We start from the raw sequence: 27159 nt of genomic DNA, 5'->3' as shown, positions 1-27159 counted from the left end.
GTGCAAAATAGAACGAACGAACGGAAACAAACAAACAAAACTTCCTAAAAAGTGGTACTGCCGCATAAGGTCGTATTGTAAACGACAGAAGACCTGATTTCCTCCCTGCCGGTGACACGGGTATAGGCCGACGGGCTTATGATGGTCAGACTTGCGCGTCGGTGAGTCCAAACATGTCTTTTGGAAGGCCACGTTTCGAATCTGTGTAGATAATTTTCAAAACACGTCCATTGAAAATTGCACTCAGAAGCACGTTGGTTTGTCGGTTATTTTGTTCCATGAGTATAAATTTGATCAATATTAAAATAGTGTATTGTTATGTTTTACACAGTAAAGGGTCAAATTAGGCAACACATCACATTAATGACGATTATCTTGCAGACATTGTAATGATTATCATCATATCATCGGTAATTTTGATGAGTTTAGCATATTTATTCTTGTAAAAAATAAACATTATTAAAAAGAAAACAATACAGTATGATGTTTGGTTAAAACTCACCTCTCCATGGGCCACGGATTCTCCGGGAATAAACAGTTCAGGATAAATGTTTTTAAGATACCACTCGAAAGATTTGCACCCTAATTTCTCCCTTAATGCTACTCTGCTGCTAATGTCACCGAAGTCCCCTTTATCGTTACCGACCCGCTGATAGTAGTACTTTGCGTAGTCATCCAGCCAAACCTGGGTAAATAAAATTATAATGATCAAAAATGTTTCAAAATTAATAAGTGATTGATCCCGATATATTTTTGAGGCGCGTTCTTTAAAAACCAATTACCTCTGCTAGTCGAACTGAATTTTTCTTCAACACATTCACTCCAGTCCGCCACTTGTATGGTGATCTTTTCCTAAATATGTGTCCGACATGTGAGCACGGAACGATTTCTAGTGTTCCACCGCACATCCAAGATTTGAAAGATAGTTCCAAATTCTCTCCTCCCCAGATGTCAAAGCCGCTGTCATATGTTCCTAATCTTTCGAAGAAATCTTTGTCTATAGCAAAGAGTCCTCCTGCCATGGTTGGTGACCAGACAGGCTCTGCTGTATGCTGATGCCTGGCTCGTTCTCTGGCTGGTACAGGATGCCAATTAAACTGGAGATTCCAGTCGAATCCACCGACATTAACAGAGGACGAGTCTCTGTAGTGGTATTCGAGAGTATTATCATCTATGACATCTATAACTGGACAAACCACTGTCGTCTTGTTTCTTGCTATTCTATCGAGAAGAGGTTCAAGCCATCCTAGAAAAAATGATTTCAGATAAAATTCCGTACCTATTGATTATTTTCCAACTGTTCTATTTGTATCTACTGCTATACCTTCTGTACACTCGCAATGGCTGTCGAGATAAGTCAGGACCGGCGCAGTCACGTATCTCGCCCCGAGCAGTCTGGCCCTGATTAGGCCTTCGCGTCGTGTGGCGCGGACTATCCTGACCTTGGGCAGCGAAGACATGTAGTCATCTAGTTGTTGCATTAAGTGTGCTAAAATCGAAAAAAAATGTTAAATTACTGAACCTTTAATAGAATCAAGAATATTGAATAGAACATTATTAATCGGTTGTACCGTCAAAAGCATAAATATATATATTTATATGTTACCAAGACATCTTTATGCCACTAAACATAAGATCGATATATACATTAAATATATGTAAAAAATATATATATACAGACGCTATCAAAATATTATTTATTTTGACGCTATGGCTGTACATAATATATTTTTGCATTCGACTGTACCTATCTGTCGGGCGGTTTTGCCATACCCAATTTCTTCTGACATCTGGAAATTGCACGAGTATGCCCTGTCACACTCGTGTAGTTTTCAGATGTTAGACAGTCGTGAGTGAAGTTCAAAAAGTGGGATAATTAACACCGGTGTTAAAAGTAGTATAAAATATTCCGTTAGGCGACAGACTTTAAATGTACCACTTTATAAGTAATTTTCGTTACTTTTTTGTTTTATATGGTTAACTACTGCTTGACATAGTCCAATTTTTTAAACTTCGTTCTCGGGTTTCGTTTACGTTTACAAATTTTCAAAAATATTTATCAGAAATCTCGAGCGAAATCTGTCTGACGGATCGCACACAATCATTGGGTATCTCTAGCTAGATTATCTCGTCAAACGTCTGCCCACTAGAAACACGTAGACTAGATCACTTCTTATTAATATGATAATAAGAGTTACACTTACGCATATCAGAGAAGTCATCAACGAGAATAATCTCTTTGATCAAATGGGCAGGTGATTTGTCCAACACGGAGTGTACGGTTCGCAGCAACACTGACCAGGCTTCGTTGTGGAAGCAAATAACAACAGATGTTTGTGGAAGATCTTCTAGATAACGTCCCGGCTGTTTGCACCTAATTCAGATAAAAAAAATATGTGTTATGATTATTAAAAAAAAACCCTAAGGCACGCCATGCGAAATGCAACAACAAGAGATTCGAAAGTCATGAAGATAACTATTGTGATACTCGTACACTCTTTAAAAATCATGTTCTCTCCTTTACCCCGTTTCGAATGTATGTTTATATAACGCTAATTGAACTTCAATGACTTTATACACGGCTTCAATGGCTTAATACACATATAGAATAATATACAAGTTTCGCCGTTCAAATTATTAAAGTATTCAACTCACCATTCGTCCCTTGGATCAGGCAGCTTCCTTCTTATTGATATGAGGTCACTGACATACTGATTGAACGCATTTTTCTTCCATCCCTCGGCGACAGCCGCCTTCGTCTCCTCAGTGATGTTCTTGGGCAGTACGACAGGTTTGCCGAGTTCGCCGGGGGCGTTGTCCGAACCAGGAGCGGCAAGTACTCCTAGGCCTACAAGATATCAATAATTAACAACAAAATCCGGTTCAGCGTGAGAACTTGTTACAAATATCAAAGGTTTCATCTCAAGTATGCAAAGCGGCACAAAAGATAAAAAAAAAAAAACTTTTGTAGAAGGAGGTTTTACTTTATTTGTCACGGAGTCTTGGACTAATAAATGCACGTGGGGTATTGACAAAGTCACGACATGATCGCAGATATAAATTGATTGGACTTCATTTATGTAAGTGGACTGTTACAAAAAATCCTAATTAAGTAGTTAAAATCTTCAATTGATAGGTTTAGTGGAAAACATGAATCCTCAACTAAAAAGCTTGAAAAAAAATATCGTTGTGCAATCCGATTTTAGGAGAGATACAGAAAGACTCTACATATTCCTGCCTAATATTCCCTTTTCGCATCAAATGTCATGTTGACATTCCATACACCTGCCAAAAAATGAACATAAGAAGCTCCACCCTCATACGCGTTGGTTTCCTTAATTATACAAACAGCTCTGCATTGAAAAGATCTCTAATTTATTACGATGGATTTCGTTTATTTACTCGTAACTACAGTCAACGTCATAAATAAGTTATCACTTTTGTACCTTGTCATTTTAACGTTATGTTTGAAAAGCCATTCGAAATTGTGTACCAACTGAAAGCGACTAGGTACAAAAGTGATCACTTACGTTGACTGTACATTTAGAAAACTATTTAAAAACTGGACCATGTCGATTAGCAACTAATGAAACTTGACCTTATTAAAAATTATTTTAAAGTAACAACAGACAACGTTAAACTACTAAACTCCATCACCAGTTACTTAAATAAATTATTAAAAAAAAATAGCAATTAGTTACCTGAATTACCTTCAATCCCAACGATGCGACCAAGCCAATTGACCTTCGTCCTTGCTGTGATAAGAAATCATGCAACACGTCAAAGTACAAAGCGACAACATAAACAAAAGACATGCGAAGGAATTTTTGGAAAAAGTTAAAGCACATAGGTAATTGAGTGTCAGCACAATGTTACCTTCTAAGTAAAGCTACGATTGTAATTCATGCAATTCATAGACTTCTCCATTTTAGGATTTCAATTGTGTGGATCTAAGAACGATAAAATCGTCCACCTAGTTTCCTCGAGGAAACTCTCATGGAAAGAAAACAGTATATAGCAATCATACATATTTCCCACGCATGACAATTTAAGTAAATATAATCCCAAAAATTCTAACGTATCTAAAAGTCTCGCAAATGAGATCTTAATTCGACACTAGCAGTATTTTTTTTTCTTTAATGCAAATTTATACATTTCAGCCTATATGCCATAGGCATCCTCTCAGAATGGGAGGGTCCAGGCTCGAATCCACAATCCTCTGCTTGATAGGCCATAGGTCAAATCACTAGGTTACAACGACTTATTATTGCGTTTGTTATAAAACAGGACGTATTATTAGAAACAATACATTTGAAATTGAAGGGTCAACGGACAGAGTATGTCTATTAGTCACCTTTTTGAATTATAGCGGTTTGAAAGTTAGTCATCACATCATGAACAATTAGTATGATAACCATTTCTTTAAAAGTGAAAAAAATATCCATACTAATATTATAAATACAATAGTGCGTGTGATTGTATGTTTGTCCATCTTTCACGTTAAAATGGAGCGACCAATCGATGTGATTCTTGGCATAGAGATAGTTTTAGAACCAGAGAGTGACATAGGCTACTTTTTATCCCGGAAAAATGCACAGTTCCCGAGGGAACAGCGTGCGATAACCGAAACCCACGCGGGCGAAGCCGCGAGCAAAAGCTAGTATTTTATGTTGTTTTCAGATATCCATATTCAATGGTAACTCATAGTACTTTGCGAGCTCTACATTTGAGATTAAAAACTCAATTAAAAAAAAGGTGACCAGACATGTTCTTTCCGTGGACCCCTTCAATTAACAACAAGATTTTGACAAACATGGTATATTAACAAAAAAAAGCAAAAAACTGTACATTAAACTAACTGTTGTTAATTATGTAACCATCCTCCACCTACATGCACGTTTAGTAGCAAAATATTCTTACCGTCAGACAAATTGTTGCCATAGGATTCACTTTTCCGTTTTACTGATGTCGGCTTAGCCATTTTCAGTGGCTTTGCCTCTGGATCTTCGTATTCTATTGCTGGTGCACCTATAGAATTTCTAGTGCCTCCATTGGTAGTCAGCAGGGCGACCATAAACCATAACGCTGTTAAAATGAGCACAGCTTTCAAAATAAGCGTTCGCCTTCTTAGGAAAAACATGCTGAAGAACTTCATTTTTAAGTTATTCTAGCAAATCTTCACAGTAACAGACAGAAACTCTTAATTCATTTCACTATTAAAATTTCTTTTAAATCAATTTTACGACTAAACTTTTCTTAGACCTTGAGCAACTTTTTAGTATCTAAATTATAATCACAAACGGTGACTAGCATAAAAAGAATCAGATATGTTTTTCTTTAACGATAACGCTTCAAGATATGCTTGATAGATATGACAGTTGGCATGAAACTTGAATGTTTCCTTCACATGACTTTGGTGCTAGTTCGTCTAAAAACTTCTTAGACAGCACCAAACTGTAACGACTTTTCTTTTAGTTCTTTGTTTCATATCTGAGGCGTACATGCGACGTTGTTTCGTCCATGATCTTCAAATAATGAAGTTAAAATCTGAAACAAAAATAGCACAGTATACATGTTGTGAAATCGCTTCAAGCTACTAACATAAAAATAATACTACGAACTACACTAAATTTCATGAGCCATATGCAAACAAAAGTAACTATAATTTTATTAATGGGGTGACAAAACGCTACAAAATACGTCCATAATTTATATCCGTTAGCGTACAATTAATTTTCATCACGGCTTTTTAAAAGCCAGTACAATATAACAAAGCGTGTGGCAATAATGAACCCATGACATTCCGGCAAGTCGGCCCTCTGACATATTGTCGGCGATTTTTCGTCAAATTCCTGCCAGGAAGGTAATGGCGCCGGGACGGGGCCTTAGGGAGGTTGTGTAGTATCTCGGTCACGCGAGTCGAGCTACTGTGCTATTTTAATACATGTCACACATTTCGGATGCAAATTAATTTTAAACAAATTGGACGCCGTTTTGCAATACTGAGTCAACGCACTTTCATTTTGGAGTACAATGTCAACTGTTTAAATTCCTTTCTAAGGGTTGACATTGTATTGCAGAATTAATTAGGGTTAACACACTACTCTCTCGTCTACTTAATGATTTGTCCTTTAAGTCAAGTTCTTTCGCACAAATCAAAAGAAACATATTCCTATAGAAATAGTCTGCAAGTTCATTATTTTTTTAGTAAAGAAAATGAATGGTCGAACGAAAAACTGATTATATTATGCACGTGAAGATACCGAATTACTAGCTTACGCTCGAGGCTTTACTCCAGTAAAAAAGAAAATAAAAGCGGTCTCCCTGTATAAGAGGAATTAAAAAAAAAAAACTAGCTATCCCCTAGCTACATTGGTTTATACCTAGTACCATCCACAAAGACGCGTGATTTCGTCAAAATAGACATTGTAATAAGTACCACGGCACGTGTCACCCTGAAAGACTCTACCTATAGGCTGTACTTTGTCTGTTCGTCATTAAATCAATCAGTCACGTTACTCTTTTGTTAGTCATCATCATCATAATAGCCGTGGGACGTCCACTCTTGGACATAGTCCTGTGATAGACCCAGTTGCTTTTATAGGCATGCCCTGCCAATCTTTTGACTTGACTTATTTGGCATTTACAGTCGGTATGACTGTCAATCGTAAACCAAAACTTTGAAAAAAAAAGCTATCTTCAGTACTATAATTCTGGATCACAATTCACAGAAGCATTCCAAGTTCACTCATGCACTAGTGATTGCTGATCATTAGACACAGGGTCTATAGAAGCCTCCACAACCGGTCGTGGGGCCCTCACCGCACGCTGATGAATGGTTCCGCTCCGAACATTATCGGGCCAGGCTGCCGGAGCTATTTTTCAGTCGGGCACATTACAATTTGTAGGCCAAATGGGCGAGTTTTACGAGCTATTTTGGAGTCCGCAAAGTCTTTCGTGCTTTTTGAATTCCTTTTTATCGCGGCCCATCTCATTATAGAAATGGGCTAAGGTAAAATATCCACATTATTTAGAGCCCACCGCAATTGTTGAAATGGAAATCAAATAAAAAATGTATGCTAGTGTTCGAAAAATATTAATTTTATTTTGTTTGGATACTTTCTGCTTCATTAACTAAGTTAAATGTTGACCGAGATAGCGTCTGCAAAGAATTTGTGCATCGTTGACTCCTGGTAGCTATGCAATTTTACTGGTTGAAAAAATCCTGTGTTCCATCACCATCTGTGATCCATTTCATGAAAATCTGTTGAGCAGGGTATGCCTGAATATCTACATACAGCAGCAAGTAACAATAAAAAAAGAGAACAAATGAAAAACTCGCTGCTTAAAATGTATCTATCAGCCAAGTTTAAAACTAATAGAATACAAAGCATTAATGATTCTAAATTTTCATCAATTGCTACAGCAAAAACAGAAATGTTGAGTGAAAATAACACTCGTGGACCTGATGATTGTGACCTTGATTGTCACGCTTCAGGCGGTACATTGATTGCTATACTTTATGCCTAGTGATTGCAGTTTAATGGTATTGATACATACATGTTACGCAGACAAATAAATAGATTCCTCGGGTACTGGAGCGCGAACTTTTGAAATCTGAAACAAATAGAATGAAACGTTTAAATTATCAATCAATTATTACACTATCAAAAAGACAAGCGATAAATTAACATGATACAAACACATATTACTTAACGATTTTAAGTACATTTTACTTAAGAGAGCTTAAGACCTTTTAACTTAAAAGAAAAATCAGTTGAGAGAGATGAAACCGAAAATCGAGACACAGGGAATATATATATGATACGAATCTCCACGCTTTCAGATATCACGTAAATAACATTGAACGGCAAATCGTACTATCAGAAAGGGCTCGTGTAATAAATTTAAGTGAACGCCTCCCAGGGGTTAAGCGCATAGTGGTGTTTGAGGGTAGGTATCAAGGTTTTAAGTCAAACCCGAAACATGAAAGGCAACCAAATTTAATTTGTCACACAGCCGCTTGAAAGGTATTTTTCAAAGAAATGTTACAGAAATGTGACAGGTATTATCTAACAGTAACGTGACCTACTGGGGAACACTTTCACGAAAAATGACACAGTGACTTGTATTGCCTTACAATGAATGTAAAAATGTAACGTTAAGTGGTTCAGGAATCACATGGTTATTGTGTACTTTGATTTAAAATCTGATTCTGAATTATTTCAAAGTCTTGAATTTACAATTTTTTGGTCTTCAATAACATTTATGTAGTAACCATCTTGAAATATTGCGCTGTAGTTTGTTGTTGGTATGTCGGTTCGTTGCGGGTAATCTGTAACGGCTTAACTGATTTTCACGGATTTTTCAGTGGCAGAATAGTACAGTACAGTAAAAGAAAGGCTTCATTTAATTCAGAGACAAAAAAAACCGCTTCCCCCTCTCATACATACCGCTTCTGCCACCCGCATCGCATTACAAACATCCTTAACTATTAATTAACAGTATAATACTTTGTTAATTATAGTTTGTAAAATAATGATGACTGAGAGTTAATATTAATCAATGTAAGTAGACCTCACATCAATTTGATCGATCATATTAAGTAAAAGTCAGGCTGGAAGGTTTTTTTTTTTAGTTTGAGATAGACTATGGGGATAAACGAACATACAATAGCGTAACGTTGTGTTTTAAGACAGGCTGAGTTAAATCTAATTCCACGTGGACGAAGTTGCAACCTAAGCTTGGTTCAACTAATGTTATCGATCGGATTCTGTACATCACAAATAGTCTCCGCTAAGAATCGTTCCTTAACCTATTGAGAGAAAAATTACACCGATAAAATATTATAACGTGAGTACCTAAGCAAGAAAGTACCATCGAACGGTATAGATTTAAAACATTCATAAGCGATTTGATATTCAGCGCGAGCAAAAAGCCTGTCTGGAATGAGGACGGAGTGTGCTTCAGAAATAATCTACCGGTGATACGAATACTCTTTTAAATAAACCTAAAACGTAAATTGACGCGTAATACCTTTTCAATTATACACATAAGTTATAACGAAGGAAATTGAAATTTCAAAAGCAATAACATTCACGAACGTTGGTATTATATTGAATGCTATCGTATTCTCGCGGCTTTACCTCCGTGGAAAGATAAAACCGGCCAAGAGCGTGTCGGACACGGCCAAAATAGGGTTCCGTAGCCTTTACAAAAAAAAATAAGTCGTATTTTTTTAAGGATTTCATCTTCCTTGTTTAGGTATATTATATAACTTAGGCTGCCATTTAAGAGTAAAATAAAACTACTAATAATTCTCAAGCAACCTTAGCCGTTATAGTTTTCCTTGAAAAATTTATATACTTACTACTATCCTGATTTTTTTCAAATTTTTCCACCCACCGGTTTAGATTTAAGAGGGAGGGGGGGAGGGTTTAGTTTTTGCCATTTTGGCTCCGGAACCCTAAAAATGTGTATATTTTGAAGAATTCCTTCTCAATGATACTCAAGGTTTACTCCAGTGATTCAGGCTATGCATCGTCTATCAGTCAGACATCACTGCACTGGTTGCATCGGTAAAAGATGATATTCTTTACGTAAACAGACTCACACCCCAATTTTAAGGATTTTGTTGACACATATATATGTCGGCGGCCGATCGTAAACTCCGCCAGATCACAAAATTCCTAGGCATATCGTGAAATGGCGCCATTTCATGAATTGGCTAAGGGACATCCGCCATACATAAATACATACAAACAAACAAACATTGGAAGTCGAAGAAAAGCATATAAAAAGTGATTCGGTCAATGAAGTGTTTCATTAAAGAAATAGAAATCACTCAAGCCACTTAGCATCAAATGCCAAAGTGAGTTCACCGCATGCAAGCCGGTGTGCGCATAATGATGTCAAATTGCAATGCGCATCTTTGCGGGCGGCGAGTCGTGCTTCTGCGCATAGGTCATGGCTAGACAACGCAAACGTCTAGGTACCTCGGTTGCGGCCTCTGTATCAGTTTTATTAAGTTCAGGCGGAAATATCTTATGTCCTTCTAGTCCAAACATCAAGACATAATTTAGGATTTAGGCGTAAATACACGCAAGCACGCAAATATAAACTTTCGCATTTATACTTATCATTATATTATTATACATAGCAGGATTTGAAATACAATTTGAGTAATTATAGGAAATTGCAGCTCTAATTAATCTCAGCAAGTAGTCGAACGTAACGCTGTAATTAATTAGAGCTGCACTTTTTATATAACAATACACAGATTTTTACCATTTTCATTTATCGAAAATAGAAACTGAAACACAGGTGCACAGAAAAACCAGAAAAATAGACCAGCGCTGGGAATGGAACCCAGGTCCTCGGCATTCCGTGCCACATGCTTTACCGCTACACAACCACTGGACAGGGGTACAGACACGAATTTCTCCTATGCACCACATATCTCAGCTTGTTTGTTTCTTATTTAGTCACTTAAGCAAAATTAAAAAATACAAAAAGGCTCCAAAACCAATCTTCATTTAATTTTTCATTTATTTTGGAATTCGGATATGATTGAAAAATCAAAATCATAAAATCAAAAAAATCAAAATCATTTATTCAGTAAATAGGCCGCAATGGGCACTTTTACACGTCATTTTTTAAACTATCAGCGCTTTCGGAAAGACCATCATTGAAAAGAAGAATGCGCCGCAAGAAACTTGGCAGAAAGTCATTTTTTCAACATAAAATAATTAAAAATAAAATACTTAAAAACTACAGTATACAATTAAATAAAATAAAATACAAAATAAATAATAATAATAATACAGGGATGTATGGGGGTCCCTCAGTTACAAAACTAAACACTAACTATTATTTACGTTCAGTGGAATCGATTCCATAATCGATTTTTACTGATTTAATTAGGAACCTATTTAGGAGATCCGAATCGTTTCATGTGCTGATGATTGTTTAGTGTCGAACATTTTCTTACAATTCCACTGTATACGAGTATAGTGAAAACAACTTTATTGAAAGTTTTATATCACAACTCACTGTAGTTATTAATTAAAATTGTCTTTTATGGCCAGCTAATAGGAAGGCCGCAGAGAGAAGGATAGAAGAGAGAAAAAGCATAGACAACAGATTTTGTCTCACATAGATTAAATGTTGCCATTGATATATAATTTTGCCCATGTTTACATTTTTACTTTTTTCGAGTTATGGATGAAATTAATAATTATTTATTTCTTTACAACTGTTATAGTTTTTATACATCTCGTATGTTCATGTATTGAACAGACACAGTAATTAGAAGAATAAAACAATCTATTTAAAACCGCATTTGCGGCTATAAGTTTAACTGGTTTACAAACTTACCGCAAAATAATCTAAATAGTTGAAGCCTCTACAGAATTACGCGTTGTGACATCGACCCGAGTATTTATAATTAAAATTGTTCTTGGCAAAGCATTGCAAAGCCACTCATTATAACGATAAAATACTTTTACTTAAGTCAGCATCTGAATTACGAATAATTATATAGAAAAAATGCATTATTATTCTCGAGCTTCAACATTTGCAATAAAAAAAGCCTCCAATAAATTACGTCGAGTCCAATAAATTACGTCGAGTTTAGTTGTAGTTAAAAAAAAAATGCGTCATAAGCTCGTCTTAAAGTTTAGCCAGTTTAGTTAATAAAAAGCCATAGTGGTGGCCTTAGCCGTGCCTAGTGCCTTGATTTAGGCCCAAGCAGAGGATCGCGGGATCAAACCTGAGCTCGTATCTCTGAGTTTTTCGAAATTTATGAGCGAAATTACATTCGAAATTTACGGTAAAGGAATATATAATGACAATCGTGACAATTATGACAGCCATTTTTCAAACGAAAAAAAAACTGCTTAGTTTTAAATGGGAAATAATAACGTTTCATTATGTGTAAGTAGCTACGCAAAACCTTAACGCATTATACTGTCTTGTATTTATACACATTCCAGAATGTGTGTTGAAGCAAGGCAAAGCAACACTGCCAAAGGTCACTTGGCTTTCCCTCATAAGACTAGCGATCTTAAAGTTTCACTTGACACATTAAATCTCACAAAAATAATGTTATATTATTTGAAGAACAAAAATAATTTTAACTGAAACTTAGAACCACTGAGTGTTTCAATTTCTAAACTTGAATAAATCAATTATGTAGGTATTTTAAAATATTGTGTTTATGAAAGGAAATGCAAATGATGTCATCTACATACATCTACGATTATAATTTCAACAAAAAATATTGGTGAATACAGAACATTACCATTAAGAACGTTATCAAAGTATTAATGAATGGCTTAATAAACAGCACGTGGGACACTATTCATTAGGTTCCTTGTATGAGAAAAAGATTCTACATAATGAATTAATGCATCAATCCTATCAGCGTAAGATGACTTCTCTATCTGAAGTGCAACTTCTGAAAAGAAATATTTTCTTAAAGGAATAAGCTTATGAAATAAAACGGATTCCATAGAAGTCGGTCTAATACAACACAGATTTTCGTTTGTAGTACTTCTTGAATATGTAAATGTTTTATTGCTGAATATTAATTTATGTTTTCTATTTTATAATGAGATTGATTGAATATCAAATTAGTAAGTACGAAATTAGTAGTACCAAAGTAGTAAGCAGTGACGGAAGACAGCAAGTATTATGCTGAAGTAGGCGATCAACATGGTGAGAATCCTTCTGCTCATTTTTGAATTAATCGCAACACAGAACAAAAGACTGCCGATTTTGAGATATATGGACTTTGAAATGACAATATCGGGGGCTTTCAACTTTTTTAAGCTTGTTACGTTTATGAGTCACCGTATTATTACAGCAAAAATGTAGACAATCTTTAGCATAGCAAAACTGTAATTTTAGACTTGTCGCAGATGTTTTGAGGTTTTTGTGGTAAAACCATAAATAAACGTTCAGTGTTGGTCTTTTTTGGCATAGCATAGGTCGTCTTCCATCTAGCTAGATGGAGTAATAAAGTTGGGGGAAAACGGATTTCAAGTGGCGGCCTTAAACCTAAGCAAAGGGATCCCTTCGACACGCATTATTTTATTGTTTCGATTTTCGATAGTCAGAACTTGGTACCCATATTATTTTGGTCATAATAATCAATGGTCATAATCGTTGTTAGGTATAACGCGAAATAAATATGATTAAGTTGAATAATGTTACATGCCATACAAGACAAAAGTCATAAAATTGATCAGCATAATATCAAAAGGCATATTGTTTATTTTTCACAAATATCCACCATCTTGCTCGCTAATTCTGCCGTGAAGCAGCAGTGCTTGCACTGTTGTGTTTCGGCGTGGAGAGTAAGACAGCAAATTACTGGCACTAGAGGTATCCCATCTTAGGCCTCTAGGTTGGCAACGCATCTGCAATACCCCTGGTGTTGCATGTTTATGGGCGGTGGTGATCTCTTACCATCAGGAGACCCACTTGCTCGTTTCCATCCAGTCGAATAAAAAAAATATATTGTAGGTCATATTTATATTTATATTATTATTATAATATTCATACAATTTACTCTCTAAGGTGGAATAATTTTAACATTCAGAAATAATACATGTCATACATTAAAACATTAGAAAGTTTTAATTGTGACTCCTTTTGAAAAGAAACAGCTGACAAAAAACCAGGTTAGGTTAGGATTGCGACCCTTACAAAAAAACAGTTGCCAGAAAAGTAGGTTAGGTTAGGTTAGAACTGTGACCCCTTACAAAAAGTACCAGCTGACATAAAAGTATATAGGTTAGGTTTGGTTAGAACTGCGATCCCTTACAAAAAAATAGCTACCAGAAAAGTAGGCTAGGTTAGAACTGTGACCCCTTACAAAAAGTACCAGCTGACAGAAATGCGTTATGTCAAATAATAATATTCCTTTTGAATTTCAACCGTTCAAAATAATTACCACATTAAATGTTATGACCAATAACGGTATGAAATTCAATAGTTATGACTTATAAAGGGGGGCGAAAGAAAATTATGACTATTGAAATTATGACCAAAGATAATATGACGAGCAACGATTATGACAAACAACGGTATAGATAAACCAAATCGAAAGTTTAACTTTATGGGAGTCAATATAGACCCCTAAGGAAAACTTTGGCAGCCCTCGCACTAGGTGGACTGGCGATGTCACTAGGGTTGCGGGCAAACGGTGGGCGCAGGTGGCGTGTTCTCGTTCAATGTGACGCCCTCAGGGTGAGGCGTTTGCTTAACCGTTTTCCAGCTGATAATAATGATGATGATATGCCAATGCATGCACTGCAATTGTTCTACTAATAAAAGAAATAAATCACAAGCAATACTGAATGCAACGGAGCGAGTAAACGTGTTGCGTTATGGGATAGCCTCATAATTACATTCTACAATTAGCGAGGTTTGATTACAATTGAAATTGATTGAATACCGACAGTCGATTGATTGTAAGAGCGTTAATATGAATGAGGTTACCCACACATTAGTTATGGAAATTTCTATTGATTGTGCATGGATTTGTGTGTGCATTACTTAATGCGTATTTAGATATTACTTTGTTATTACAATCTCGATGATGATCATTCTAGAGTTCTTACTATTTTATCCACAGTAATCTGTCATCCCCTTCCAACAAACTAACATTCTTTTAAACCATTTTTATGTTAATGGATAGGTATTTGTTCATTTTCATTGTTATTAGAATTTCTACTTATACGAAGCATCAAGTCCACCATTAGTCCGCAATAATTGCCTTTCGTTTGTTTGCATTATGAATAACATGAGAAGTTAATAATAAAGATGCTGAAATATAAAAATAACTGATAAAAATAACCAGAGTGACGTTTTAAAATATTAAAATACAAAACATAGTCTCGCAAGTTGTTGTTGAGCTATGTAGATTCCCGGGGCGGAACAAAAAGGCTGAAAGTAATTTAAGTCGTGTCAGGAACAGTAGCTGGCACCTACTTCATCAGGAATGCATTAGGCACGTAGCGGTCCGGTTTTATGAGTTTGGGACGAGACGTATGTTGACACGTGCTTTAATTTAAAATGGGGATTGGTGTTTAATACGCGGGCATAATTCTTGCAATCTTGGTACAAATAATGAGCACTTACAATATTTTTAAATTTGTCTTTCCAAGCGCCCTGTCTTGTGCAAATGTAATGTTGAATAATGCTTTGCCATCGTATTTTGTCGAAAAAGTTCATATATAAATACATACAGCGAGTGTTAGGTTTGTCCATAGTAATGATTATGTCTTTCATATATATAACAATTATAATATTGAGTTAATAAACTATGAAAACTCCAAACATAGTACTGCTCTACTGAAATTAAATGCCCATAATGTAAAATTGGAAGCATCCAACACACTTCGATAAACAAAATAAAGATAGGTTAATCAGTTTTAATTTACATGTAGTGTCAAAACTTGACAGATAGCCAGACCGACAACAAATATTCTATAAGGGTTTTTCTCCTATGGATAGAATGGTTTATCTTGAAGTAGAAGCAATGCCAGATGTAGCCGCGGAATTAACCATCTAAAATTAAATCAAAACGGGAGCGCGACCATCATTTTCAAAACCAATCAGTACGAAAATAGACGAGAGAATGGGGAACTCTGAGACTCTTTAGTTGATTGATGTTCGTATTTTGGAAACGTCAAACAAGCAAGCCATTGTAATGGCCGCTCTATTCTGAACTAGTTTTAAAATACGAAATGTCGGAAACTATCACAGAAGTAATAATAAGAAGACTAGGATGTCACACAAGCAAAAAGCGCGAGGCGCCCAAACAGCCATTTATTACTTTTGTGGCTCAATTTGTAACGAAACAGCATTAGAGTAAGTACTCAAAAAATAGGATAATGCACGAAATGTTTTAAAGACCATCACCACAGTATAGCAAATTTTCCTCACAGTAGGCCGACACCTTTGAAGTTGAGCGATACCGCAGCCTGTATAGTTATTTACGACGGTAAGGAAGGGTTGTCACAAATTTAAAATTTGGAAGGTAGATGTCTTTTACGAATTGGTACATATTGGTATTGCGAAATTATATAAAACAAATTGAATTAGGGGTGGCATACTTACTAGTAAGAAGTATCAAAATTATACCTACAATTTTTTAAATAAAAAAAAAACTACAAAATATTACTTTCATAGATTAGTAACCGACAAATACTTTTGGTTTCTAGACTTAGCGGACTTAAAGTTCCTGTTATTGAATTTAATTAAATAAAAAATAAATAAATATAATTATATAAATAGATGAAATCTTAGTTCCTTATTTAAGCGAGATGAAGATTTGCACGCACTCACAGTACATGTAGTATGCACCATAATAAATTTTATTATAAATTAAAATGTTATTAACGCGATAGCCCTAGAAGACTTGTCCCAAGCTACTAAGAACGGTGAAGTATGCAGCTGGGGCTCCTCCCACCCGCGTCTCACCCCTGTCGCCCCGCACGATTGCTCTGTCTAGACGTCTCCGTCGGATTACTGTAGGGAAACTTGTTATACTGTGCCATTATATTTCCTGTACAGTCAACTGTCCCTAATAAAGTAAATTCAATGTAACACATAAAAAAGGCTGCGTTTCCGGATGTGTTGCGAGGAATGTGTTTTTGAACATTAAACGCTTCATTTACCTCGCCTCGCTCCGCTCAGCTGTTTCCACCGGAGATATGCTGTGCGAGGTTAGGTTAATGAAGTGTTTCCATTGGTTCATGAAAAACATTTGTCGCAACACATTCTCGCACTTCTCTGGTGGTGGAAACGCAGCCTAATAGTAAGGGTGGCCAAAAAATGGCCACATCGATATTAGAAAGAATTTACTATTTCTATCTTCTTACTATTAGGTAGAAGTTTGAGGCTTTCAATTGCAGTGCAGAGTTTAGGTATATTTTATACCTTAGGCTGCTATTTACTCATAAACTACTAATAATTCTCAAGCAAACTTAGCCGTTATAGTTTTCCTTGAAAGTTTGATATATTTATTACCAACCTGATTTTTTTTAAATTTTCCACCCACCTGTTTAGATTTAAGAGGGGGGGGGACGCCCGATTTTAATGAAAATTTGCACTTTAAAGTTGAATATTTCGCAAACAAATCACTGAATCGAAAAATCGTCTTAGCAAACCCGCAATGGTTTTAAAAGACCTATCCAACAATACCCCTTACTATAGGGTTGGATGAGAAAAAAAAATCACCTCTACTTTACGTCTATGGGAGGTACCGTAATAAAATATTTTTTTTGATTTTTTTTTGCTGCACCATTTTGTCGGCATACTTTACATGTATATTCGTGCCAAATTACAGCTTTCTAGCACTGATAGCCGCGGACGGACGGACGGACGGACGGACGGACAGACAGACAGACAGACAGACAGACAAACATGGCGAAACTATAAGGGTTCCGTTTTTGCCATTTTGGCTCCGGAGCCCTAAAAACGCCACCCGAAGTTTTGGCGCGGCCGAAAGCTGTTTTTTGGCCAAAACCGAACCTTTGGCCGAAACATTATTTTATAAGCCGAAACTGGCCGAAACCGAAACCGACACTTAGGTCGGAAACTCAATAAAAAATAACGAGGTAAATTCACAAACCAAGACTAACTAAATCATATCGGTTCAAACTGGCAAATACGAGACGTGAAATAAATACAAAAACATTGTAAAGCCGACCAACTTAAAAGCAAGCTTTCAGAAGCCATTTTAATTTCTCCCTCATTGCTCATAATTCCCGTATCTTTTGGAACTTGAGTTTAATTTGATAAAGATGTTGACTGCGGAGTTGCCTTCAGTGTTTTGCGATAATTGGGTCCTTACCGTTTTCAGGCGGAAACTGGATGTTTGAATGAATACCGGGTAAATGCGTGCTGTACCACGTACACAAGTTCTCTGATTCTATACAGGAAACTGTACAGAAGTTTGCATGTCGCAAGGAATTGGCCAAAACAGCCATATGACCAAATAACGCAGGATGTTAAAATGGCGTACCTATCTATTTTATCATTTAACTAGAAAAAAATCAGTCCTTTGATCAAATCTCTGGATCTGCTGAGTGAAATGCCGAAATCAGCCAAAACAAGCTACGCCACATTTTTGTTACGCGGTTTTTAAGCGTTAAGAGGTACCTAACAGATAGACAGAAATACTTTCGCATTTACAATAAGTACCTATTACTATGTATAAGGACACAAAAATATGGAGCAGTTTACAGAATGCAATTTAAGATCATTTAATGTCTCAGAAATCTAGTACAAATACACAATATCATTATTTATTAGTGATCGCCGGAAAACAGGTGGGAGACTGCTCTAAAAATACGTAATTACCAGCCATTAACGACACCAAAAGGAACTGAGCGCAAACATTATCTACAATTATACATATAAGTGCTTTTTATCACTATAATAAACAAAGCCTTCCTGAAATAAAATAAAAAAAAACTAAAAATCATGAACATTAAAAGTCATCTAGCAAAATGTAAAACAACGTAGGTACTTAGGTAATTGAACATTGTAGGCAATACTCAGTGAGCAAGAAAATTAACTTATTTGAGCAGAATATCAAAGTGTAGATTCATACTTTGGGAAGCCAGTTAATCGTTATTAAAAACGCCAACGGGCCGGTTACGACCACGCGCGATAGGCCTGGTGAGCGTTTTCGCTCTTCATTGCGCCGCCGAGAAACTCGCCGCAAAGTAAATAAATAAATCATGAGAAATTATTGAAACCAACCAATTTACCTAGTCACAAACTAAAAAGCTTATAACTATGGATACTTAGGCAACAGAGATACATAATTCGTATAGATAATACATGCTTAAATACATAATTAAACATCCACGACCCGAGAACAAACATTCGTATTATTTATACAAATATCTGCCCCGGCCGGCGATCGAACCCGGGACCTCAAGCTTCATAGTCAAGGTTCTCTAACCATTTGGCTATCCGATTGTCAGTGGTTGCCTGCCAGCACTAGCAATGAATAGAAATATCGCTCGCCGCATCGCTGATCGCGTGTAGTCGTGGTCAGGATTTAAAGGTCCTAATTTTCCTTGTACCGTGGCACTTTGGAAAATGATTATAATTAATAAATTAATTATAAATTTGAACACTTAATACATTGCGAAGGTATTATGCTGGCAATTTAAACGCATAATTAATTTAATATTGAAAGCACATTGTGTCAAAAAATATTTTAATTTGATTCAGGAGTTGATTATTGTATTAAAAAATAAGTTATGTATTTTAGTAAGTATTAATAACAAGGATTAAAAAATAAAGAATAACAATAGTTTATAAAATGTTAATTATCAATACGTACTGATATATAACTGAAATATTTTTTTTTATTTGCTATACTTAAATATAATTTTTGTTTAGTTTTTCAGGTGCGCGAAAAATAATTCCATATAAAATTATCAATACTTTAATTTGTATTCAAAGTATTCTTACAATAATCAAGTTTTAAAGTGTCAAAACTAAATAGTTAGTTTTTGTCAAGAAAACAAAAGGACATCTGGAATATTCCTCCACCTTCAACGCAATTAATTTCATTCCTTATCTCGATGTATGCAGGTACTTGCAAAATACATAGCACACAACAGGGCCAGTAGCGCTCAACATTTTCGACTCTCAACCGTCGACTCGACATGTTCGCTCAAACGCCCCCGCTCCAGGGGGTACACAACAATTTGAGTTCCATTTTCGGCACGGCCTTATTCCAGGGGTGTACAACGTTTCTCGTCATCAATGACGCGAGGGAATCCGACCGTTTAATGAGACCACAACTTGGCCGCAACGAATTGCCGGCGCTGCGCCGTCTCGTCTCGCGCAAGGTTTAATTGAGCAGCGCTTCACTAGAGTTAGGGTGCGCACACGTGAATACGTAATGGCATTGTTTTTGCTACGAGGCTTCCGTGAAACGCGGTTTCGGTATAACAGAAGCACTAAAGCAATGTTGGCAAAGAAGGCGTATATTAGATATATGTAACGCCTTAATCCTCAAGACTTAACACGGAACAAAAACTGAAGTACTTATCACGCGTGAAATTTGATATTATATATTTTTTATTAATAAAGCAAAAACACCTGTTTAGAAATTTAAGTAGCTAGGTACTTACTCTTACCATACTGCGTAAAAAAACAAGTATCTTGAGAAACATACTAAATACAACATTCATAAGACGAACAAACAAAAACAACACTAAGTCTCGAAATAACATTTCCCGGTAGTAAAATACAACATGAAATATTTTATTTGACTTTTTACGAACTTTCTATCCTGAATAAAACACGAAAGTTCTTTTATTCTTCTTTTGAATCATTTATGGACTTATCATCAATTTCATTAATGGACATAAATTACTTTACAAATATACTAAATATAAGCGTTGTTTAGTAAAAAGCCGACTAAAAAAACATTAATGTGCTACCAAATACTTAATGGTGAATTTGAATATGTTTCTGTGTGCTCTTCCTACTGATCAGTTAGAAGATAGCATGTAATTCAGCCGCTTGAACGATGTCAGCAGTAAGTACCGAGTTTAGCATTATAATAGTTACCTACAGTGCAGCAATGGAACGTAGGACATCCTCCTTTTTTTATGTCGGTTAAAAATGGAATAGACCTCATTCATGTTTTATTTGACAGGTCAATGTGACGATTGATTTTATTTTGTATAAGACATAAATTTTTGTCCCCCAAGTCGATCAAAATTAAATTGCCAAGATTCACAAAAACTTCCGCTTGCCCATACACAATATTTAATTTTTTGCCCATATTTTTCATTGCAATCGAAAAAACATTATTACAAGTGTGTAAAAGTCCTAAGGCGAAAACGGGCACAGTACGGTGTGAAATATTAAGCGCCACGTATAAATTCTTACGCTGGGAATCTATTCATTCCGTGCCGTACCTTCCTGGCTCTATTCGGCGTCGTGTGATCACTGTAAATTGAATATTTTATCAGTTACCGCTTTATACATGATATTACGAGTGGGTTTATCCCTTTTCAGGCTCTGACAAAATTTTGACAACCAACTAAAATAATTTCTTTGGTCACCCGCGACCTTATGTGATATCTAAATTTATGCAAGATATGCGTTGTCCTCCACCTCCACACTGTAAGAACACACACATATCACACAATCCCATATCACCACCACCACACTACACTGACGCGTTTCAAACTCAACAGAGCTCATCTTCAGAGCAACACAACTGTGTACACCATGCTACCAGATGTTAGAGTCTAAAGAAATTCTTTTAGTTGATTGATATGGACCTCCGCAAAGTAACGCCTGATTTTTTAAATTATTTAAAATTATACACACTGCAGCAAAATCAATCGTACTATCCTAATACGACCCCTTGTCTTATAATATATTTATAATTGTTTTCTAAGAAATTATATAAAACAAAACGTTTATAACAAATTATGTTTGTTTTATATCATGATATAATATTATAAAGGGAACAAAGTCAGATCTTTGATTTGATTTATATGGTCTATATAAACACAATGCCAGAAAAACGTGTAACATTTTATAAACTTTAAATGGTTTTACAAAAATTACGCATCCATTTTCTGATAATGATGTTACCGTTAGAGTGGTCGAAAAAAAACTGCGAGTAATTATTGTAGCCAATTTTCAAACGGATAATCGGTAGTTATTTTTAGGGTTCCGTACCTCGAAAGGTACACACAAAATCATATATTTTAATTTTTGTATTTATTTTTTTTGTTTTATTTGTGTTTGCTGTTGTTGTTTTTTAGTTTGGTTGTATTTGTGTGTCTTTGTGAATGTGAATAAATGTCTTCTATTCTATTCTATTCTAATCTAAAGGAAAAAACGGCACGCTTATAGGAACACTTTGTTGTCTGTCTGTCCGTCCGTCTGTCTGTCAAGACCCTTTTTCTCAGGAACGCGTGGAGTTATCAAGCTAAAAATATCAAATACTCAAGTGTACTGTCCCTTGGAGCTGTGAAAAAATCAAACTTCTAAGCCAACGCAATCAAAAGATACAGCCGTATATGCCGCAAATTTCCGCAAATTTTCGAAACTCGCAAGGGAATCAAGACCTACAGGGTACTTCCCGTGAACTCAGAATCTAGAAATTTGATACGAAGCACGTCTTATAGCAAAAATAAAGGAAAATTGCGAAAACCGTAAATTTTTAGTTACATCAAACCCACAGGTTTGTATGAAACCCTCGGTGCGCGAGTCCGACTCGCACTTGGCCGGTTTTTACGAATTTTCGCAATACACACAACGCACACTTAAACTAGTTTACTTATGTCGTACGGATCTTGAAACAAAATGTCGGTTTTCTTTGACTTTCTCATTTTAATCTTCAGGAAAACAAAGAATACTGACGAGCCCCGAGCGACATTCACTTTCTGGTTGTACTTTATGTATAATACTTAAATTTTCTCTCATAATTAATTGTATAATGTTGATAATGAGTGAATAATGTTTAAATATTTTATCAATGACGAAATTAATAAGATGAACTCAGTTTCAAAGATAGAACCAGTTCATATTAGTAAGCAATTCAATTTAAGTATATGTTATTTCTTACAAATTCATTCGACGTCTTACTTCCCAGGTGCTTCTCTCGCAGAGAACGATCACATGAATTGAATATTTTACCATTTGACCTCTTTACTTACACGCGACGGCAAAGCGCCCTTTGCGCGTACGTGACATAAATATACAGCAAATAAGGTTAAAAAAGTAAAACCTCAAAATAAAAATCGCAATTAAAACAATTCTTCTGTAAGTAAACCGCAAAAGGTTCTTTTACACTGTAGGTACTTTTTTTGTACGAGCTGTCGGTAGGCCTCCAACAAGATGGAGCGACGACTTGGTTAAGATTGCGGGATCGCGGTGGATGAGGAAAGCACAAGACCGGTCTGAGTGGAGAGCCTTGGGGGAGGCCTATGTCCAGCAGTGGACGTCTTTCGGCTGACATGATGATGATGACTTTTTTGTACTATTAGTGTTTTCGGAAAGACCATTATCGATGCGAAGAAGAATGTGCCGTGAGTAACTTGGCAGAAAGTATTCTATGAACCTAAGAATAGTCTAATATCTGTTTTCATTTCGTAATGGAAAATACGGGGAATCCAGAATAGCGATGTAGAATCTTCAGGAAGTGAAACAAAGGAGTATTTAGCAAAAGTTTGAAACCTAAATGTTTTTTGTCTACACCGGTGCCATTCCTCATTCGGTGACATCATCATCATATCGGTCGTAGGACGTCCACCGTTGGACATAAGCTACCTCTATAGACCTCAAGTTGCTTCCGCTAGACTCTAGGTTCAGGTCATTCTACCATCTCGTAGGTGACTTCCTACGGTACGTTTGCTGATCCGCGGTCTCCGAGAACTTTTCGGCCCTAACGGCCATCTATTCTCCGTGTTGTACGGCATTTTTCGAATTATTTCTTTAAAAAAATGTAAGACTAAGACATTATAGAGTTAAAACTCTTCCAAATACTTAAGAATAAGACTAAGAATAAAAAACATTTACACAAAAACATTTCCATTCATCATTGATTCCATTTCACTTTTTTTTTTACTTCAGTGTAGGATCACCTCGTACAGTTCCTACATCGTTATTCCGGACACTTTATAAACTAGACTAGTGAAGCCATAGCATGTTCATAAATTTTCACTGGCCCTGGCTTACCGGATTACTGTCTTTCTGAAACTAGTTTCAGGTTTCGAGCTTTATTTAATGTCCTCGTATTTTCATTTATTTCCCGTTAAAATTGCTAGCAAAAAACATGTAGAGTAAACCGTAAGTAGACACAAGTCTATTTGCCTATAAATAAGTCAATAAAATTATAAACTATAAACGTTATCCATCAAACAACGCGACATGGATGGACGTGTTATGTTTATTGTGGAAATACCCACGTGGTGATTGTTTCATTGTATTTGTAATATTATTCCGCTTATCGCACTTCAATAGATATGACAAAAAAGATATTATTATGCTGCAAATCGCGTTCAGAATAATAGTTACGATCCGTGCTCCTGTGATCGGTTCCTGACGCATGTTTATTGTGGACAGCGGTGACACTGAGACTGAATATGAGAGTAGGAATGGAATTTCTCAGGAAATGGAATCAAAACCGAGAGTTAAAAATGTTGTATTTTGAAAGAAACCTTTATAGATAAAGATACAAGATATTAAATAGTTATTTTGGTAGAGTATTCGGCTACGATAGCGGCTTTTAAACGGCTGACTTCGTCCACAGTCCCATTTCGTCATCTTCTTAAATCGTCCACGATGCCATGTCGTCAGCCTACAATTCCTAAATCGCCACCTTCCTAGCTCGTCCACTCAGTATCGTCCATACCCCATTTTGTCTAAATTCCTATTTCGACCACCAGTGCCAACTCGTTTCTTTTATACATCACAGTACTACTTCAGTAGTGCCAACTCGTACACGTTTACCAGACGTTACAAAAGATGAAAATGATGAAAAATGGTAATATACACCTACGTACCTAGTATCTATTATTTAATCTGTGTAAAACTAACAATGACCACGTAACGTACGAGTGACGTCATCGCGGAGTCTAAGAAACTTCAGATTAGATAGAAGCGTGTTTAACAGCAGTCGTGCAGCACGCACGCAAACGACAGACCATCTGTTAAACTTGACCAGAATACTTAGAGCTACAATTTAACCACACTTAAGGTGCCTAACGGTCTCGTTTCGATGGTTGTTTGTCAACTGTCAAGGTCACGGTACATGAGGATGTGGTTACGGAAGATGATTGTTTCAACCTTCGAATGTCGGGCAAATAAAAAAGTAAGGATGGCTTTTAAGACATCGTGAGCCAATTAAGTTTTTGATATTAAATTTGAAGGAATAAAGTGCTTGTAATGTTGAGATTGACTTAATAATGTCAAGGTTTTGTGCAATAATCCTTCTATTAGACTCTTAAGTGGCTGTCAGTTAAATGAAAGTTTCATATAGTACCTAATTATTTCCGTTTACATTTACTTCTCCGAATTTCATTTGCTTGAATTTCACTTGCCATACCAACGTTTGCCATAAAATATATAGAACCGTGCTGTTTTCAGGATCTTTTTAAATGTCATCATATAGAATGCAGTGGTTAGGTTAGGTTAGTTTAATATCAACTCTGAAGAAATTAGTATTTTAGAAATAAATTACTTTATGGCAAATGAAAATTCTAGAAAACGATACATTCGGGCATATGAAGTTCGGGCAAACGATAGAGAACCAATTATTTCAATGACAGAAAAAACTAAATGTAAACTGTTACAATTCAGTTGTTTTCATGTTTATTGTTCAATGAGAAGTTGGTGTGCCGCCTAATATGAGAAAGCGATAGATTGACGATAATAGTTATGGTTGCCGAGTACGAGTTAAGTTACACGAGGGCTAAGTTTGTTTCATGTGGACGTCTAAACAGAAGATCTCTCCACCATGGATGGTCAGCAATGGACGTCTAAAACCAAAACAAGACTGTAGTTGACAGTACAAGATCATAAATATATGTAAGTAGGTACCCTATGTTCCCAAGATGTCAAAAACACCTACTCATATAATCTACCTTTATGCTACTAACAATAAGGTCGGTATCGGTCTACATAATAAAGGTACTCCATATATTTATGACTTCGATTGAGAGTTTAAATTAATGATGACGATTTGAAAATAGATCAAAAAATTTCGAAGTAGCGAAAACTTTATTTCAAAATAGCGTGAAATAGAAAATACTAGCTTTTGTGAAAATAAAAGCTATATTTGACTAAAATTGCGACCAAATGCTACTCACGTGTCCCTAATTGGTCAAACAAAGGCAAAATTATGCATGCAAAAGAACTATAAATTGAAAGTGAAATTCACGGCCAATTCTATTTATGATTTTAACAAGCTGTATTGCAATAATACTAATGATATTACTGACTAATGGGAAACCGGAAATGATGGCTTTGCACATATTTTGAACTAGTCACGATGCGTGATATACGGATGATTTTATAGAAGTAATTATTACATGAAACCTACCTATGCAATACCAGACTTGTTCAATCATCGTCGTTCAATAATTTGTTAATTTGTTCAAATCACACGTACGTATTAATAATCGCTGGGTAGTTCCACGAGAATTTCAACCGCTATCGGTACCTGTCCTGTCGCATTATATTAAAACAAAAATTTTAATGCAAACACACTATTGTACCGTTTTATAAAAAACTTCAAGTAGGTTTGGCTTTTAGGATCGTCTTTTACTGATTCATTAGGGCTGGTTCCACTCGATTGATTTTCTTGCAACATGCTCTATTTATTAATAATGGATACAGCGCTTAGGTCAGTATGGAGTGGCGGGCGAGAGACTACTGAGGCTGCAGACTGCATAGCTAGCGCGTGTTAGCCATATCACAATCAAATTAATCCTGTATCGCTCCAGGCTCATTTATTTTATTCAATGTTATGTGACAAAACACTGACAGCATTTAAAACGTTAGTAGAATTATTCTGATATCGATGTCTTACACAGTCATATGCTTTCTAGATATTATTGTTACCTTAATGAGCTGCCGTAAGCCGTAATCACGATATACATCAAGTAATAAATATATCTAGAGTAGATAACTGTGAATCGATTCACGGATATCAACGGGATAATAGTTTTAAAAAAGTAATTCGGCATACCGAGTCGGGTCAAAATTTTAAGTTCAAGTTTTCTAACATAGCATGTCAACTGCAGCGTCCTCTGGCCAGTTAACATTATAAAACCTATCAACCTTCTAAGAAAAAAATATAGTTGCTGAAAAGCGTATCTAATATAGGTCAAACTGTTCGAAACTACCTTTCGCCTAAGTCCAAAAACTATTTCATTGTTGTTATAACATAACAGTCAGTCAATGATTTTCTTTTCCAATACTGAATAAAGAAACGTTTTCACATGCTTACTTCAATAATAATCTGCGGAAAGTACAAAGTTGCGGTTGAAAATTTCCAGCAAGAGTAGGGTTGTTTAGTAAGTGGAATGCGAGAATTAGCGCAGTAGATCAAACCAGCCACAAACACCATCAAGCGACCGTTGACGGACA

At 35.9% G+C, this 27159-nt stretch overlaps 1 protein-coding gene across 2 annotated transcripts in view; it reads right to left on the bottom strand.

Moving 5' to 3' along the window:
- Pgant9 (polypeptide N-acetylgalactosaminyltransferase 9) overlaps positions 1 to 27159 on the bottom strand; it is a 206375-nt gene that overhangs the window by 2484 nt on the left and 176732 nt on the right. The window contains exons 3-11 of one of the 2 annotated variants that reach the window (XM_074100911.1): positions 7561 to 7617; positions 4921 to 5547; positions 3702 to 3755; positions 2656 to 2848; positions 2205 to 2374; positions 1325 to 1489; positions 783 to 1246; positions 503 to 685; positions 94 to 201 (exon numbers count right to left, since the gene is read on the bottom strand). In XM_074100911.1, the coding sequence (XP_073957012.1) occupies positions 94 to 201; positions 503 to 685; positions 783 to 1246; positions 1325 to 1489; positions 2205 to 2374; positions 2656 to 2848; positions 3702 to 3755; positions 4921 to 5155 (1572 nt within the window). In that variant the 5' untranslated portion in view covers positions 5156 to 5547; positions 7561 to 7617. The remainder of the gene's footprint in view (positions 1 to 93; positions 202 to 502; positions 686 to 782; positions 1247 to 1324; positions 1490 to 2204; positions 2375 to 2655; positions 2849 to 3701; positions 3756 to 4920; positions 5548 to 7560; positions 7618 to 27159) is intronic. The other variant, XM_074100912.1, reaches the window with a different exon arrangement.

This window comes from Choristoneura fumiferana, chromosome 17 (assembly GCF_025370935.1).
Source record: "Choristoneura fumiferana chromosome 17, NRCan_CFum_1, whole genome shotgun sequence".
NCBI classification, from domain to species: domain Eukaryota; kingdom Metazoa; phylum Arthropoda; class Insecta; order Lepidoptera; family Tortricidae; genus Choristoneura; species Choristoneura fumiferana.
This window is presented reverse-complemented; position numbering and strand designations above follow the sequence as displayed.